Source organism: Chanodichthys erythropterus, chromosome 11, assembly GCF_024489055.1.
Source record: "Chanodichthys erythropterus isolate Z2021 chromosome 11, ASM2448905v1, whole genome shotgun sequence".
NCBI classification, from domain to species: domain Eukaryota; kingdom Metazoa; phylum Chordata; class Actinopteri; order Cypriniformes; family Xenocyprididae; genus Chanodichthys; species Chanodichthys erythropterus.
The window spans coordinates 36,166,515-36,186,572 of NC_090231.1; the positions used below are offsets into that span (position 1 = coordinate 36,166,515).

At 35.2% G+C, this 20,058-nt stretch overlaps 1 protein-coding gene across 3 annotated transcripts in view; it reads left to right on the forward strand.

Annotated features, from left to right (window-relative positions):
* The first annotated feature begins 384 nt into the window (after positions 1 to 384).
* Positions 385 to 20,058, forward strand: part of pde3b (phosphodiesterase 3B) — a 51,822-nt gene continuing 32,148 nt past the window's right edge. Inside the window, exon 1 of one of the 3 annotated variants that reach the window (XM_067399610.1) lies at positions 385 to 3,140. In XM_067399610.1, coding sequence (XP_067255711.1) covers positions 2,247 to 3,140 — 894 coding nt within the window. In that variant the 5' untranslated portion in view covers positions 385 to 2,246. The remainder of the gene's footprint in view (positions 3,141 to 20,058) is intronic. The other 2 variants (XM_067399608.1, XM_067399609.1) reach the window with 2 other exon arrangements.

The window sequence follows — 20,058 nt, forward strand, 5'->3', positions numbered from 1 at the left end:
ACCATTTATTCTAAATGTATGTTTAAATATTCTCTCATTGTTTAAACAATTGGAATAATATTGGAATACTAATTGTTATATTTACAATTACAATGCAACATTATTTTTTTGAGTAAATGAATATAAATATTGAATGATAAAAAATAAATTAAAGAATATTGTTATATAATACAATTTGTATAGCCTACAATTTATTATATTGTTTAATACTATACACTGTAAGAAAGAAAAAAAAAAAACAAAGTGTAATTTAAACTATGTTGAAAACTGAATAATCAATATAAACACAGTATACTTTGAAGCCTATTTTTCCAGACTTTTCTTTAAGTGTGTATACATTTGTGTATGAATATCACGTCATAGCCTCATGTTGAAGAACCACTTTCTACTTGCCCCATAAAAAACTTGGAAGATACATTAGATCCTCGCATGAGAATCACTGGTGGTTTTATTGACTTGTCTACTCAACCACTTCACTTGTGCAGTTGGAATCATGGAAAAACTCTTAAGATAGCTGTGGGGATTGCAGCACAGAAGTGAAGAAAATGAGGTCAATTTCAATGCATTATATGGAACCAGCATTATCGCCATCTTTTGAGAACATAATTGAACCATAATGCGAGAACCACAATTTCAAGCCAATTTTCCAGCCAAATGCATGAATTGTTCTTGCTCATCAATATGAAATAAATATACTAAACTTCTATATCTGGCTCTTTTTACAAACTTGAGTCATTTTAAGACCATTAAACAAACCATTCTTTGTGTTCACGCTTTAAGGGAAAGACTTTTTCACAATGCAGCTTCTTATACCTGAATCATTGGTATCGGAGGGACTTGGGACTTTCCCTTTTTTCTTTTTTTTAGAAAATGGAAAAGGTGTTGACTGAACAAAGACAAAGGATCATGCCCTCCCCACATTTCTGTACTTTAATCTTATAATCTCAGTTCTGTCTTTCTTGCAGGTTAAATAAAAGCTTCTGTATGTTTAATGTTCTAACACATTCATGAAGGTACTCTGTGCACTGATTGGCAAGATGATATAGCAATTTCTCTAAAATATATATTTAAAATGTTATTTGGCCAAAACAATAACAATATAATACATTTGAGCATTTATTTATATAATGTTAGTTAATAAAAATACAGTTCTTCATGTTAATTCACAAGCATTTACTAATGTTAACAAATACATCTTTTGATTTTCAAAATATATGTATGTAAATGTTGAAATTAACATTAGGATTATCAAATGATGTAAAAGTAGGCCTATTATTGTTCATTCCTACATTTAAACTAATATTTAAAGATGAAACCTTATTGTAAAGTGTTACTATTATTTGTTATGTAGTTAATATCTTTGGTTGATATTTGACTGTATCATCTTTGGTTGATTTTGTTGCTTTTATAGAGGACATTGCAAAGAATGAAAAGGTAGTTAAATTGAGACTCAACCATAATTAGCATATAATAATGACGTGTCTTGCAGTGTAAAATTGCATTTTAATATATTAGGGCTTCCTAAGTTGGCTTCGACTCTGGAACCCCATCATTGATAAGAAAAACCGACAACTGTAACATAATGTCCATGTTAGTGACCTCTTGTGGTGCATATGCATCGAAACCATAAGGGCTCATGAACGGGCCTCTTGGCTCATGAACAGCAGAAAACGTGAATGACAGAATACTCAATACTATTTACATTACTAAACACTGGCTTAGCTCAATCATACGCCAGAATTGTGAGTATAAGCAAATATTAAAGACAATGAACGTATAGGGCTGTATACACACGACTCTAAAGTTTCTAATTATAGGACAGACTCACTTCCACACGCATGCACACACATCTACAGCGTTTTAGTTCTTGAGAGACAAAGGCAACTTTCTTCTTATATATATATATATATACTTTAGCCGTCTGGTATTGTTTAAATACTGCAACAACGTTAGGAAATCTGACTAGAAATGAAAAATGCAGACATAGATTGGCTGCGCTGCAGAGAGCGCGCGCGTCTGTGTCTCGCGCTCTAGTCATTGTTACAAATTGTCGCACCTAGACGGCGACATAGAGCTCGAGTCTGCTAAAAAACAACAACATTTCAGCCTCTTTTCCTCCTGGCCAAAAATGCCTGAGCACGTTTGAGTGACCATGGAGCGCGTTTGCCGTCATGTAGTGAAACGTTGACACACGGAGGATTTATTTCGGAGGAATGAAAGTTTAAAGAGCACTGAAGGAGGACAACATGGCTGTGCAGGAGGACGGAGAGGTTTTGCACAGTAAAATCAGACAGCACGATGGTGTTGTTGGCAATGCAAACAGCGCGGAGAGCTTCAGGAACGGCTATGTGAAGAGCTGCGTCACTCCGTTAAAACAAGACCATCCGAGGGGCTTTTTATTCAACGTCTGCAGGTTTTGTAATGAGGATATTCTCAAGTCCAAACTATTCCGCGGCTCGGCTCTCTACGTGGGAGCGCTGGCAGTTCTGGCGCTCTCCTGTTTAATTTCTAGGAGCTTTCAGAGTGAACACGGCGTCTCGGAGCTGCGGACTTTCCTCTTTGATTTCTCACAGTCCATCAGTCCTTTATTCAGCATTGGCTGTGCGTATTTCTTTCTGACCCTCTACCTGAGGCGGACGAAGAGGGAAAGCAGCAGATGTTGGCTTTTGTCCTTACCAGCATCATGCTACTTGGGGGATTTGGTAGTCTTGCGCTTGTTGCAGTGGGGAGAGGAGCACCATCAGATGCAAATGATGGGCAGGTTGCTGTTTGTGCTGGGCTGCGTGGGTCTGCTCACTCTCATCCCCACTCTCAAACTCAAACACAGCGTCCTGATCCTGGTCTTCGCCAGCCTGGTGTGGCTGCTGTCCTTCACCAGCCTCGGCTGCCTGTCTCCGTCCCTCAGGCCGGTGCTGGCGTGTATGGCGGGGGTCTCTGGCTCTCTGCTGGCGCTCTGTTTTGATCACTATTACCCACCGAGAGAGGCGGCCGGCAGGGTTCCTAACGCGGAGGAGAAAGTTCCCGTCATCAGACCCAGGAGAAGGTCCAGCTGTGTTTCTTTGGGAGAGACGTCCAGCAGTTATTATGGCAGTTGTAAGATGCCCCGCAGACCTTCTCTGCCATGTATATCGAGAGAACAGGTAGGGGCTGTTCATCAGCACACACTGATCCCGATGAACCGGTTGATATATATACTAGCCTACCATCACACTCCTGATATACACTACTGTAAAACTCATGATACACATCATCACACTTCTGACATTTCAAATGGCAACATACAATTACGTTACAGTCCTGAACCACAAAAAACACACTCCTAATCTCACACTCCTGAACTCTCCGTCTACACCATCATAGCCCTGATATATAAACCTTCAGCTTGAGCAATAATACACAGTTTATATCATGTATGTGATGGTATTAGTATTTTGAATACCCTGTTGTTGGGCCAGGTCAGTCACCTGTTGCCTGGCTCCCAAATTTATTTAGGTTTGATTGTTTCATTGTGATGGAGTGAGAATTTTCTTAACATTTAAGCTTAACATTGTTTGGTATATTAGAGCTAGCACAGTGTAGGTTTTGGTATGGATTAAAATAGTTTTTAGACCTAGTTAGTTATGTGAAGTCAAAAATCTAGTTGTCAAATACAGAATGTTTTATTAAAAATATTAACCTTGTTAAAATATTTTGATCCTTTTGTTACCAGTTACAAAAACACATTTAATGTAAAAGTCTGTTTGAGTCGTATTTCCTTATGGCCTCTTCTCAGTACTGCAGGAAAGTGTTTACTTTTGATCCAGAAGACCTTATCCACTTTACAGCGGACTTATAATGCTGTTCAGAATGTTGTTCCTACTGAAGTGAAAAAAAAAAAAACACTATTAATCATTGATTCAAACATGTGAAAAGTGGGGCATCGCTTGTCCCAGTGTCTCTGCCGTAAATAGAGTATATAGAGTTTTAAAAGTTTGCCATTGATTTACTCTTCTTTTGCATTCTAGTGTGATGTGAAAAGTCTTTTTTTTTAACAAAAGTATTTGGCTCATGTTATGTGTGTATGTGACATAATGGAAAATCAGAAGACAGTTTATTTAACTTTTTTAGACGCATGCAATTTGTTATCTGTAAGTTCTGTAAATGGAAACTTTGTTAGTTCATTAAGTAGGATATGGTGCTTGCAGCTGTTTGATTTTTAAAACATCAAGCCCATATTGCCCAAAAAGTCAGCCCCAGCCAAGGGTAAAGGGTCATGTTTAAACACTAAATTCAAGGTCATCAAACCTGTGTGGCAATGTAAATATACTGTAACATTGCACTGGGTTTTCATGTAGTCATTCTTACTTGTTTCTGCACATACATGAAGGCAGTATTTCAGTGAATTATAAAATCATAATTCAAGTACATTTGGAATGTTTTCACGCTAATTATAAAGAATTTAGTCCTTTCTCTACTTGCTTGCACATAAAGCCATTCACTTTGTGCTTCAAGAGATTTTGAGTGTGCTTTGAATGAGTGCACTGTTCCAGTCATGCTCATGAATTGAGGTTTCAGTATGACCAGTTTCAGACTTTTTGACCAAGCACCTGTTCTTACTGAGCAGTAGCATCAGTTCTCCCTCACATGGGATCTGTAAGGACACCTGGAAACAAAATAGCAAACTAGAACAAAAATGAACAGATTTGCCTATATTTCCACTCTATTTTGACCTAGTTTGAATTTCGGCAGTATTTTAATTCTAACTTGTGTCTGTTTGTGCTTATTCAATATTCATGCTCAATGTGCCATCATTACTAATGACAAATTTATTGAATTTGTTTTTATTGTTGAAGTGGAGTGATAAGACCTTTTCAGAATGCACAGAACAAAAATTTAATTTTGTGTCATCAGGGCATTATATTTACCATATTAATGCTTTTTTTTTTTTTAGTTAAAAAAAAACAAAACACACATCCAACATTGTTTAATTTTAAGCCCTCATCTAATCAAAAGGGAGCTGGAGAAGTGCACTTCGAAGCTGCACATTGAAAACAGACATCTATGTGTAATTTTGATTTAAGTATAGTAGTTCTACAGTGAATTTTAAATGGGTGTTTTTGTGCAGCTTTTCTGTCTTTTTCTCAGTTTGAGTCATGAGACATTGAGACACCAGTCTCTGTTTGATTCTCTCTGACTGTTTTTGATAGTTCAGCTCTTTCCCTCTGTTCATACTTGCACACAATCCTGTTTAGATGGAGGTCATGAACAACTTATTTATTTCTTTTTTGTTTTTACAAAATACTGCTTCAGCTTAATTTTAAGGAATGCATTTTATTAGTATTGCTATACTAGTTAATTTTATTAATTTTTATTATATAACTTTATTAATATAAATATTAATAATAGTAATGTTTATTTTATGTTTGTTACAACTTTTAGTAATATTATACATAAGGTCTAGTAAATTATATGCATATTTTTATATATACATTTTAAAAAAATATATATTCTTTTTCACATCCTCCTTGTACAGACCTCAAAAGTTTGAGAGTGTAAAGTTATTATCAGTCATTATCTGTTGTGAAAAAACATTATAGGCAATTTGAAGTAAACATAAGTTTATCGTACTTCATGTTGTACTGTTAAATTTATTGCTATGTGAAAAAAAAGTGTAAATGAATGGATCTTTCTTTGTGATTTTTCTTCCATGACAGTGTCGTGATGTGTGTGAATTATTATTTTTTTTCTCGGTTGTTCCGGCCAGTGCTGTGTCTCACGTATGGCCTCATGACTATTTCACTTGCACAGAGTGAGAAACAGCTCCAGTCCTCTCTTCAAGCCACCTGTGACTCATTGCATTTTCAGCCCAATGTTCGTCACAGCCTGAGCTGTGTTTAGAACCCATGGCAGGATTATGGCGCTTTTAAGATGGACCACTATATGCGGTAGCCAGGCTGTTTGAAATGTTTATGTGGCTTGAATCTTTAAATCAGTTGATAATCATAACAAAGCCCAGTCACTTTTAACATAGCACATGGAGAGGTGATTAAATTGTGGTGTTGTTGGGAGCAGAGCAGCAAGCTATGCCTCATTCCTTTTTTGTTACACTTTCTGATAAACCTAACTTTACAATTGAAATGTATCTGAAAGTAATGCAGTTAGGTGAAATTTGATTTATTCTATACATTATCATACATTTTATAGTTGGAATTTAATTAAGCCCCTCAAGTTATGACCACACCAGTTCAACAACGTGCATGAATTTTTAAATTAATTAATTAATTTATTTATTTGTGTGCATTTTGACAAGATGAAATCATCATCTGTGAAAATGTATAGTTTCCAAACTAAACTAGGAAGCATATCAGTGGTTTGCAGATCAGTTGAAGTTGTGGTTGTTTTATAGGAAGGATCTGTTTTTGTCAGTCTTTTTTTTTTTTCTTTTTTTTTTATAAAGACCAAACGAACTCCTGAAGGGCAGTATATTGGAATATACTGAATCCATGTAGTCGCTGTTGGGTGTAAACCTCCTATCTCCAAAAATGCTACTTTTTAGGATAAAAACACTGTTTTTTAAATAATTAAACACATTGTTGTCATAGTTGATATTGTGAGTTTATATATAGTCAGATGCTTGCATGTGTCGTTATATTATTAACATTTTACCAAAATCAAGCTCAAATGGAGTTATGAGGATTTTGACCAGTGGATATTTGAGGATTTCAGACATACCTGAGGCATATCAGAGGCAGTAAATGCATCAAATCATGTTTTCATCAACTTACAGGTTATAAAATTTACTGTAGCTATGTGGGCACTCTGTTTTTTTCTGTCATTTGGCCAAAATCTCATGTCATTAAAGACAAAGTGCTATGGATGGGCATCATCGCCCAACATTGACAATTAATTAAATGGTGATTACTTTTCTAACCTAGGCTTACAAGAAAACAAAAAATAAAATGGTTAGAAATAGATGAAGATTTGCATTATTTTAGATCACAAAAAATAATTTTGTATTATGTATTTTGCAAGGGTTTGTGATGAGAACTGTTTGACCTGTTTCATCCATACTTAATGTGACTTTAGAATGGCAACATTTGACTTTCATATATTTATTTCCGAAGTCCACAAAAGTACTTTTTTTTTTTTTTTATTCTGTTGGTGCATTTTTAGACTTTTAGTCAAGAAACATCTTGTATTCTATCAGTTATCTCCTAAGAATGTGGCTAGAACTTCAAGTCAATACTAAAATATGAATACCAATTAGAAGTTGCAGCAATTGCAAAAGGTGCAATGCGCATGTTTGTATTCATTGTAACAACTCAAAAAGAGTTTTAAATATATTATTCATTGAATGTCATTGTTAAAATTTGTTTATCATTAAAAGAGTAAAGAGTTGATGCGTTGATGTTAAAGATAAAAAAAGAAACTGAGCTTTTTCTAGTTCCTGTCCAGTAGTTTTCTGTATGTTATCATACATCTTAGTTATGCCCGTGCTGATAAAGGGCATCATACTGTAAAGAATGGTGGTCAGTTACGTACAAATTGATTTACACAGTACTGCTAGCAGCCTTGAAACAGAACTTTATTAATATACATGTATACAGATCAACATCAAGCTAAAACCATCATGAGAGGCATCACTGGTGTGATCAGTCATTCTTTTCTTCACACACATAAGTACCTTTGTTTATTAGTCCACTTGCCTAGCCCTCATTTGACTAAGTGGATGTTGTAGTTTATTTTTAGATTAAAATACCCCAAAACCACTAGAACAATGTTTTATATTTTGTTGACCTGTGTTCTTACACTATCCCAAATGTTTCCAATGTTTAAATACAGAGAAATCAGACATATTAACCAGGACACGGACCATGTAATTTCGTCGCCTGTCAATGACGACATATCCGTGTTTCCCCCAATTTCCAGTTGTACTTTCATAGAAACCACGGAAACACCAAAGACGCTTTAATATATTATGTGTTTATTAGACAGGTGAGCAACTGTTTGGATGCATTTATCAATAGAAAAATAATCATTACATAGGTCGACACGGTTAGTCTTATTGGTTGAATCTCTTGTTTTCTTGGTTTACCACAAGTACCGTGTTTTTACCATGCCTCAGAGACATCACTTTTGACTATTTTGTCAAGTGGCTAACATAGCATAATCAGAGATAGCTTTGTCCATAACACAATATATTTGTAAATTAATTACATGTCATTTAGCAACACAAGACCTGCAGTTTTATGACATTCTAATATCGATCTAGATCAAAAAGTGTCTCTGAGCGAACGCACAGAGTAGCGTTATAACATAACTTTCAGCACCCTCAAATGCATTTAGTATGATAGTTTTAAACATGTAAAACAGTGCTGCATTACCCCACATACATAAACACAATCTCTCGACCAGAGCCGACTGTGTTCACGCTGCGGCGGATTTGTCCCTTTCTCCCATAGTGCACTATATGCCATTCACCATATAGAAAATAGTAAATGCGTGAACAAGTGACGATTTCAGCCACAGCTTCAGTGTCTATTTAAAGTGTAGGGGGCGTGATGCTTATGATTCTAGAGAGCATTTGATTGGACAGAAAATCTGATGAGACGCTGTAAGTGCAGAAAGATGTCATCAGAATCATTGATCCATATTGGCAGAGGTGAAAGATTGCAAGTTCTGAATGCTCATATCTACTAAATGTTAATTTTGCCATTGTTTTGGAGTACACTAGCTTATAGATAACCTTAAGGCTAACATATTCTTGCTAAAATCAAACAAACTTCAATTTTGATTTAATGGAGATTTTAAGGCCTGTTCTCACCAAGAACAATAACTATACCGATAAAGATATATTTCTAAAAATTGTTTTAAACACCACAACTATAACAATAACGGCACTGAGAAACGATATCATTGGAATCATTTTCAGAATGATTTTGTTCTAGCTGATGAATGATAACACAATGACAGCCAATCAGAATCCATCCTGCTTGAAAGAGTTTGAGCGTTTAAAGCGGCAGACGATGAAACTGGCAAGGGTGCTTTTAGTTGAAGTTGTTTGAACAAATTGTGCAAGTGCAATTTTTATTTATTTATTTGCATTGTATTTTGCCTTTTTGTAGTTGACAGTACCCATCTAAATTTCTAGACCTGGCTCAGACTGTGTACAATTATTCAGATATGAAATGTAATATTATATGAACGCCTTTGCAAAATTGTATGTAAATTGATGAACAGTGCTGTCCTTTTGAATGTCGCTGAAAATGGATACTGCAGATAGAGTATTAAATCGGACTGAATAAATCAGATCACCATATATGCGTATGCATATGCAAAGTCATAATTGATGGCAGTTGTTGACATATTATTGTCTGTAACATTATAAATCATTGGTAATATGTTAATTTTATATTACATATCTAAACAACCAAAGATGATGATGATGATGTTTAAAAAGTTTTGCGGTCATATTTCTGTAATTTTGTTTTTGTTGCTCTCAGAATGATTCAGATAGCTTGAGACTGGAATGCAGTTTGGTCATTTGCTATTAGTGGCTCGTGTTGATATGGAAGCTGTGAAGTTGGCAGTTGTTATTTGTCCCTGGGGTGTTTTGCCATATGGGTTTATAGAGATTTTGGGGTATTTTGTGATGCTCGTGACCTCATGAAAGTGAAGAGAATGAGCACAAGCACTACTCGGCTCATAGCTACTTTTCAGTTTTGCCAGCTTCTGTGAGGTTTAATATATTGTGTTTAGGCAAGGTTTCGGCTAATCTATTTCAACACATCAACAACAAATGAGGCCACAGAAGGTTTAGACACACATAAGTAATGCTGAAGTCACAAAAGGTTAAAATGCTGTCATAAGGGCCCGCATCTTTCATACTCCACAAAAAACTGACCAATGTTTATTTGAAGAAATACAGTTTGTTTAACAGCTTACTGCTGATTGTGACAGTGTTTCCATTATGGTGCACTCTGGTGTGAAACCGATGTTCTTGTTCATGCTGTTGTTTCTATTGGATTGGAAATTAAAGGGAATTTCACTGTGAATATTTTATGTTCAAATTGTATCAAAAAGTATGAATACTGACCAAACATTGCATTGTTTTCTTATATCTTACTTTATTGTGAAATAAAAAAATGCTGCTCAAGTAAGATTTCCTATTATCAGTGTTGAAAACCATTGTGCTGCTTCTTTTTTTTTTTTTTTTTTTGTGGAAACCATGATACACTACCATTTTAAAAGTTTGGGGTAAGTTAAATCTTACCCCAAAAATAGAAAAATAGAAATTAATACTAAATTAATTAATAATTAATTTTTTTCAACAAGGATGCATTTAATTGGATAAAGTGACAGTAAAGAAATTTATAATGTTACAAAAGATTTCTATTTCCGATAAATGCTGTTAAAGCCGAGGACACAATTTGATGCTTACGACTGATCATGCTCCGACGCGCTGAGTCAGAGCCAGTTGCGTTCAGTCTGTGTTTATATTCAGCATGTAAAATCATGCAGTGTGTTGAGTTCAGTCTTAGAATGTTTCAGCTAGTCATCAAGTGTGTCTCGAGCTTAACTCTCTATTCATCAAAGAATCCTGTATCACAGTTTCCAAAAAAAAAAAATTAAATTAAATTAAGCTGCAAAATGTTGCTGAGAGCAATGTTTTCAGCACTGTTAATAATAATAAGAGCCATTATTAATAATTGAGCACAAATAATAATAGATAAAAATTGAAAGTTAGCATATTAGCACCAAATTAGCATGTTGATGATTTCTGAAGAATCATGTGACACTGAACTGGAGTAATGGCTGCTGAAAATTCAGCTTTGCCATTACTGGAATAAACTGCATTTTAAAATATACTGAAATAGAAAACAGTTAATTTAAAAGGTAATAATATTTCATAGTATTGTTATGGTATTTCTGATCAAATAAAATTTGCCTTAGTGAGTAGAAAAGATAAGATATATATATATGTATGTATGTATGTATATATGTATGTATATATGTATGTATGTATATGTATATATATATATATATATATATATATATATATATATATATATATATATATATATATATATATATATATAATAAATAATAATAATAATAATAATAAATAATAATAATAATAATAATAATAATAATAATAATAATAAAAAAAATATATATATATATATTAGTGAAAAGTGGTTTGTCACAATGATTTTTATAAATTGAGCACTATGATTTGCTGTGATTTACATGTGAATTGCCTGTGATTGTGTGTGTGAATGTAAATGCCAGAGAGAGGCCATGTGTGCTCACAATAATTTCCCTCAGTTGAAAATGAATAGATCAATTTTGCGAGTGAGATGCCTGAATGGGGGTGATGTCCTGGGCCGGGAATCCCCTGCAATGCATGTGGCACATTTGGAAAGCGCTCCATATTATGTATTTATGAAAGAAGAGCTAGACTGACGATTCATAATTCATTGAATTTGATGAGAGGGATTTGCATTTTTCTGCCGCTAAGGTGTTAGTGAGGTGAAAGTGCATGCTGAGATTCACAGTAAATCACCATCACCTGAACATTGGTTTATGTAAGCTACTTAAAAAAAAAAAAAAAAAAAAAAAAAAAGATCAATCGCATAAGTGCATATTTTCATTAGGTATAAAGGCCTTGTTACACGCTTCAACCTTTTTTTTTTTTTTTTTCACCAAAGTTGATGCTTCCCCCCATTAGTTGTTAAGTTTAATATATTGAAATGTTCTCTTCTGCTGAACGTGGTGCTAGTGTGTTTATCTGTGAATATCTCTGATTCAGTCTCTAAATTTTATTTTGGATTAAGCAGAAACATTTGCAGTCATTCATCAACATGAAGTGTGTGTGTATATATATATATATATATATATATATATATATATATATATATATATATATATATATATATATATATATATATATATATATATATATATATATATATATATATATATATATATATATATATATATATATATAGGAATAAACCCTGTGTGGTATTACATGGCCTTCTGCCATGGTGTGTGCAACAATGATGTTGTGCCACAGTCTTTGTCTCATTGAGATTTTTGAAACATCAGCTGTTGTTGTGATTTACTGTTATACTATTTTTAGTCCTCTGTATTATAACCCAATGGATGTCACACAGTAAGTGTGGAGTTATCATAAGTACAGTCAGCAGTATTGTTTTTTTCTGAATTGTAAAATTATTATTATTATTATTATTTTTTTTTTATTCTAATTTATTTGATTTTTATAGACTTTTTTTCTTTTAATGTTGTATCTTTTTTTTGTAAATACACTCCAACATCTGAGTGCAATTTACAAATAAATGAATTTGTAATTAAATCCCGTATTGCTTAAAATGCATTTCCAGCCATATACACAGTTGTATTTGTAGTCATATATAGTAGCAAGTAATGCCTTTAAGCAACCCTTAAATATAAGGCAAAGGGAGCGAGAGGGAGAGAGAAAAGGTGCATGTGTGTGTGAGACGGTGGAACAGTGGAGTGGAGCTCCTCTCAGCTGTCACGTTCTCCTGCACTAATGCCATGTGGAATGATATAACATTGACGTCACTAAGTGGTGACGTATGAGAGTATGTCTACAGGAAAAAAAGGCCAAGTTTTACTTATTGCCATGTACAATTTACTGACTGCCTCCTCAACGGCATGATCAGAGTAGAGAACACTACGTCCATACCGAGATCTCGGAGACGTGATAAACAGGTCTCTCTGTATGTATATGTGTATTTTCTCGTAGAGGTGTGATAGTTTCAATATCAATATATTTTTTTCTTAAGATGAAAATTACAGCTTGAAAACAATGATAGCAGTACATTTCAAAAATTGTAGTTCATATTCATAAATAAAAAAAAGATGATGTGAAACGGCATAGGGTGTGAATCTCTGAGAATGCCTTTTAAAACAAGTGAAAAGAAAATGGGGAAGCTTGGCCCTATTATGTGTGAGATTAAGCGCTGTGATCTATTTCCATTATTGGAGTGCGAGCGAGTTTTTAAGTCTCATTCTCTGAATGAGGTGGTATGAGCGTGTGTGTCTGTGGATGTTGGAAAGAGTGGAAATGTGGAAATTTTAAACCTATTGACACATTTTGGGATTAAGTTATTTGTTCAGGCTACTGTTTTTCAGAGTAACTGGCATCATTTTGCAGTGCATAAATTGGTGGTTATGTGTGGTTTATCTGTTAACGAAATCCTCTCCACACCCCAAGTCGCAAATTTAAAATGAGAAGCAGACAGTGCCGATATAGTGAAGACAGATCTTTATACTGCACTATTTACTGAACGTCTCTCTTATTTAACAATAAAATGAAGAAAACGCTTTTATTTACAAACATGCTTGCATGGAATATTTCAAAATGTATCACCCGAATGTATTTTAGATTTTTTTTTTATCTAATGTTAAGTTGAAATGTTTTATATAGTAATGTACATTTTATGGATGATATTGACCTTCGTGTTTGCCATGTAAATAGCCATGATGCTAACATGGCGTAAAAACGTAATAAACAAACAACAATAATAAATGTATTATTATTATTATTATTTTATGAAATTAACTATAATTACAGATTAGTTTACCACCCAGAAGGAACCACCCATGATGTTTTTTGTTGTTGTTGTTGTTAAAATAGTAATAAATGAATAATGTTAAACTATTGCAAAAATTACAGTTTATTTAGTCTCAGCTAGATTTACAGTGCATTCACGATGTAATCATGTTTGATTATCTAATAATGTGTTCAGCTGGTTTTAATGTGAAATGTGCTCTTTATTGAGGGAAGCAGTAGATAAATGTGTTCTGTTGTGCCAGGAACCGTGCCAAGCTGGAATATTTCAACGCTTGACGCTTTCAGTTGCATTCTTTGCATCTCTCTCAGTTCATAAGTTGTCTGTTGCATTTTATGGTAGACACAAAGAAGCGTAACATAAAACCAGCTGTTCCTCTCTGTTACTGCCTGAAAACCCCTCTTATTTTCCTCAGATTTCTACCTCACAAGATCTTAACAGCACCTGTAGCGTGAGTAATAATTGCTGTAGCGTGCAGGAGTTCTCCAGGTTAAGGAGGAAGGGGTTAACAGAGATCAGCACCGTTTCTGTCTGCAGACTGAAACAGGATGCAGCGAGTGCATTGTCAGCCTGCTGGTGTGAGTGCAAACAGATGAGGAAATGCTGGAGCGGCTACTCCAAAACTCGGTTACCTTGGAAACCGTTTGCGTCATGATCGCCAGCAATTAGCTTGCAGCTCTTTAGTTTTTCATGCTGGCTGAGCCGAGCTGAGCAGCGGTTGCGCTGGAGTGTTGCTGTTGGTTAGGTTACTAACACAGTTACTTTTTTTTATTTATTTTTTTTTACATTTTTAATTAATAAATTTTTTTTATTTTTGCAGTAGTTTTTTTTTTTTTCTTCTTACCTCCTTGTCCACATGTGTGCATCATTTCTTTAACTTTGTCTTGATGTCTCATTCAGCTTCAGTTGCTGTATTTTCTCTCACAAGTGCAGCAGTGGTTCCTTTAATACGTTACATGTGATTGACATGATTATCATTGATAAATATTATTAATTTAGCACAGGAGGGATCTTTGAGGACAAGCTGTCCAAGCCAAACTCTTGTCAAATTGTACACTGGCTGTTCCTCATTTCCTCGGCTTCTTATCTGGCCTCTCTCTCGCTCCACAAACCATGTGTGTGTGCTCTCTCTCGCCATATCCATGCAGTGCTTTTTGTCTACATGTTTTTGGGACATTAATGGAAACAGTTAAGAGATAAGTGGCTTTTTCTGGATGTGTTGAAGTGACAGGTTCACACCTTCCCTTAGTGGACGGGGTCAAAAGTGGACTAAGAGACCCATGGGTCAAAACAGGGGACGTCTGGCACACCTCCTCTCTTTATATTAGCCACACAATCGGCACATCTCATTGGTTTTAAGTAGGCCCAGGGATTTTCTGCATGGCTTATCTGGAAAGGTTTATTGCACCATAAGGTTCCCAGACACTCAAACATTTAAGGTGGCCTTAGTAGCTCTTAAGTCCACAAGGAGGTTGTTGATCCTTGTATGCGTCCTGCATTTGAAAAAGCTTTGTTCAGTTTGTTCATTTGGTGGCTGCAGGGGTCAAACACGTGGTCAGGTCTGACGGGGAGGAGGGAATTGTGGGTCGTATGTAGAGTTCATGGGTGAGTTACTGAGCTCGGGAAGCCTGTGTCAAATTTACTTAAAATTGTAATTGCTTTTGGTGTTTGATTTCCATGACAAAAGAATGAAAGACATGCAAGATTTTTATTATTAGTACTTGAGTTTGAATTTAAATTTCATAATTTATTTTAAAAAAATACTGTAATGAATACACACAAAAAAAAAAAAAAAGCGTTGTCAAAAAGACCAGATTTTTTTTTAAAGCTTAAAACATACTATAATTTCCATGATGAATAATTTTTAATATATTTTTGTATTTTTAGAAGTATTTTTAATTTACTATTTTTGTATTTTACTTTGTATTTTTTTTTTTTTTTTTTTTAAATATGCGTGTCTGTGGGAGGCATAATTTTATTTTAATTTCCCTAGTGTGTCCGTTAATCTTTGAAGGCACGGAAAAAGTATTAGCTAAATCAAATTGGCCTGATTTGAGAATTTTTGGAAAGCTTTATTTTATTATTAAAAAAAGTTCCATATATGTGTGCGTTCAGGGAAGCATTAAATTACTGTGGTAATACACTATGCAATTGAAACACAAGTATCTTAAAAGCGTTGCTGCTCTTCTTTTTTCCTTCTTTTTTTTCTTTCTTTCTTTGACCATCTGTCTCTCTCTCTCTCTCTCTCTTTCTCTCTCTGTTTCTGTCTTATTTGAAAACAGTGTCAGCACTGCTGCTTTTACATCAAAAGACTGTTGCTAGGTGACTGCTGACGTCAGTGGTGGCTACAGAGGAAGGTCTGTGTGTTTAGCTGCTGAGAGCGAACCCCACTGAAAGAGGGCAAAACTATGAAACGCTGTTACTCACTGCACTGCAGAAAGCTGAACTCCTGGAAGAACTGACCTAAATATTCCAAACATTTCCTTTTCTATTAAAAGTTTTCACTGTGAAAAATGTAATGCTAATAAAATGTAGCCCTTCCAAGAGCCCCCCTCCCCCCATCCCCTGTTTTGAGCTTTAGCTATGATGACGTCAGTTGCATTTCACAGGAGGGGAAAAGTCAATCATTAGTGTCAAAAGAAAGGGCCCTGACTTCAGCGGCGGCGTCTCACCCCCTCTCGCGTGAGCCTCGTCCTGAATTCTCTTGACTTTGTTTATGCTGGTCAGGAAGTCCTACTTTTAAACAGATGAAATGGTTAAAGGCAGATGTTTCCAGTTTTTTACCAGGTTTAAAAAGACATTTTACTACCTTTTTTATATATATATATATATATATATATATATATATATATATATATATATATATATATATATATATATATATATATATATATATATATATATATATATATATATATATATAATTATTTTTGAATTTGTTTTTTGATCCTCTCAGATTTTTTTGTCTTTGATTTCAGAGTAAAAAAAGTTTTTTATGTTTTTATTATTGATATAAGTTGAGATTAATTTTGCACTGCAGGTTTTGTTAGCACATAAAATATATTTAAATGTTTCTATCAGGTCTGTCTACATAGTTACACATTGACATTCTTATTGGTACATGGCAAAAATGTCCTCTAAGTTATAGACGGCTGTAGAAAAACATCATCACAAATGTAAGTAATGAGGCATAAAAGTACTGTCCGTTAAACCCAGAGGTGTGTGTGTGTGTGTTTGTGTGTGTGTCTCTTTTGGGCTTTGTGTACTTGCTCGTGTGTGTTATGAATGACGTGAGCTGTCATGAGAGATAAGAAGGCCACTCAAGCATGTGGCTTAATGAAGAGTGTGATAGGCGTCTGTGGGAATCACGTGGCCATTAGCACAGAAGACTCGTTACTTTAGTGAGCTCTCACACAGACACACACTCCGGTAGTGGTGGTGGCACTGCGCTAGATTAAATCAGAATCGTGGCCCACCCAAACTGCCACGTATGACGCACACACAGTTCCCCACCAGGTTAATGAATAGAGGCCTCTAAGAAACAGACAAGTGAGCTTGGATTGTTGATTGTACTTTTTCCTCAAAAGACAGAGAGAAATATAACAGTGCTTGAAGAGGAAGCAATAAATGCATATTCAAATTGCATACCAGTGTATATATACCACATATTTAAATGTAGTGCATTTACATTATAATAAATGCTCTACTGTTCAAAAGTTTGGGGTCAATGAGAGATTTATTTTTTCCCGGCAAGGATGCATTACAAAAGTGACCATAAAGGCATTTATAATGTAATAGATGATTTCTACTGCAAATACATGGTGATGATGTTTCTTAAACACCAATGATTTCTTATTTAAATTAGCTTTGCCAACACAGGAATAAAGTACGTTTTAAAATGTATTCAAATTGAAAATTTTTCAAATGTAATAATATTTCACAATATTACTGTTTTTACTGTATTAATGATCAGATAAATGCTGCCTTGGTGAGCATAAGAGAATTCTTTCCAAAATATATGTATAAATTGTATGTAATTTGTATTATTGTATTTAAAATACACACAGAAAAGAATCCTAGTACATTCACTAGGATGATATAGTTTTTTGCAGGCTGTTTTCTTGAGGCTTTTTAAACTTTTTATCTCATTCTTTGAAGTGCTTTTAAAAGGGAACGGCCTCTTGAGAAATGGAGCGTGATGCTCATCTTCGCTCGTGTCCGGAGAATGACTGCAGCAGCTGCAGGGCTCCCACAGTGCCATGCAACAGGGATGATACAGGAGCAACGGCAAAGCCTTTTTCAGCCACACACCAACAGATGCTCGCTTCATCAGCCACGGAGGCAAAGCTAAAGCTTTCTGGCACGGCCTGGTGCCTGACGGACATATCTGATCCCCCCCCCCAACACCCCAGAAACCCGATGACGGCATACACGGCCCTGCGTACACATAGGAAGGGATGTATGACCAGAAGCCCTATCACGATCCCTGTTGTGGCCGGTATCATGTTCGCTCTCGGCATCATGGTACACAGGACAAAAGGAGCTCAGTGCTCAGATGGGCACCTGTATCCTCGATGACAGGCCGCTGAGGTAAAACCTGCTCAGGGGCGCCACGGATGTGAGCTTGACGTTACTCAGTTACAACCTCGCTTCACGTAGGCAGAGGAACCTTTATGAATCATTAAGACAGTGTAATTAAGATATTTTTATGTGATCGTATACACATTTTATTTGATGATTGAATTACATATAGGTATTTTAAAAACGGACTTCAAGGAAATGAAAATTGGTCTTAGAAGAAAATGTTCTGTATAGAACCTTACAGGGTTCTGTCATGCGCTTCATATATAAAACCTTTTAAGGGTTCCCGTCATGGGATCATCTTATGGAATTAGTTTTAAGGTTCTATATTGAACCCCATTGAACCTTATTTCGAAGAGTGTTTGGCAGAACAAGATCTCACATGTTTATGTTTAAAGTGATGATTGTGATGAGATTACATGCTAATCTGATCTAGAATAGGATAGAAGGATCAAAAGAGCTTTCAGTGGTTGTTTCGGTATGTTATAGACCTGAATGTGGCAGATTTTTGATTGATTGCTCGCTCAGACTTTAGAACGAGGACTGAGGAACATGATTTAGTCACCGTTTCGGCAGGAGCCGCTCCAGTCCCATTTATTATTTCTGGGGATGTTCTCGCTGCCAATAACTCATTAGTTGGCCATGCGCTGTTTGCACAGTTTTTCTTTTCCAAAAAAGTGATTGGAGTGTCTGTACCATGATAACAGTTTTAAAATCCTTTGGGATCAAGTGGAAAGTATTCTTTTTGCATTCCTCACATGCCTTGCTCTTTTCGAGATGCTGTTTGGTTAGTGCAAATTGACACCACATGTCGAAGTAGCTACATTGAGGCATGATAATGGTTAATTTGTTTTTCTATGGGCAAATAAAAAAGATTATTTACTGTCCTTTAATAATGAGATCAACAAATGTTTGCTTAGGGAATACTCAGTTTCAATGGGGTTTAGGCACATAAAAAGATTCCATGTTTTATGTGAGCAAAAACAGCCCATGCAATATTTATGGTATATAGCAGTAATGAAATATTTCTTTTAAATCTTAATAATTAGAAATGCGCTGTAAAATGTCAAATTTAATAGTCAGTTTTACTGCATTTACTGATGCAGGGATAGCTTCTTGTCTTATTATCACATATACAGTATGTGCTATAGCCTGCTAAGTAGCTAGCTAACTAGCAGGTATCTATATGAGAGGAGAGTTCATGTTTTTAAAAGGAATGATTTTAATAAATACAGTTAAGTTTTAGCAACATAAAATAATTGAGTGGAGCTTAATTGTATTTTATGAAGTGTTCTTTTAGCGAACTCTACTGAATAAGTTCACAGGAGTCAAAGTACTAAAATTAACTGAGGCAATCGGTTTCCTCAAATGAAAGTGACGTGACATAGAGCCCATTCTCAGAATTTGCATTTCACCCATCCAAGTGCACACACACAGCAGTGAGTATTGAACACACACACCGTGAACTTTATTTTGCTGCAGCAAGTGATAGGGGAGTGATTGGGGTTTAGGTGCCTTGCTCAAGGACACCTCAGTTGTGGGTAATAATAGTGGAAGAGAGCTCTGTTCATTCACTCCCCCTACTTACATTTCCTGTCGGTACTGAGATTTGAACCTGTGACACTCAGGTTACAAGTCCAACTCTCTAACCATTAGGCCACAACTGCCCCAAATGAAATGAGTTATCATACCAGGTTGGGTTTTACAGTGTAGTTATAACAGTTAATACTTTAAAGTCATAAATTGTATCCTGTTTTTTTTTTTTGTCAAGTAGTCACTAATTACTTTCAATCAGAATCCATTTTTTCTCTCTCAGTTAGTTATTTGCTTTTGATCACTTTCTGGAAACACATTTAGAAGCTGAAACACTGCTAAT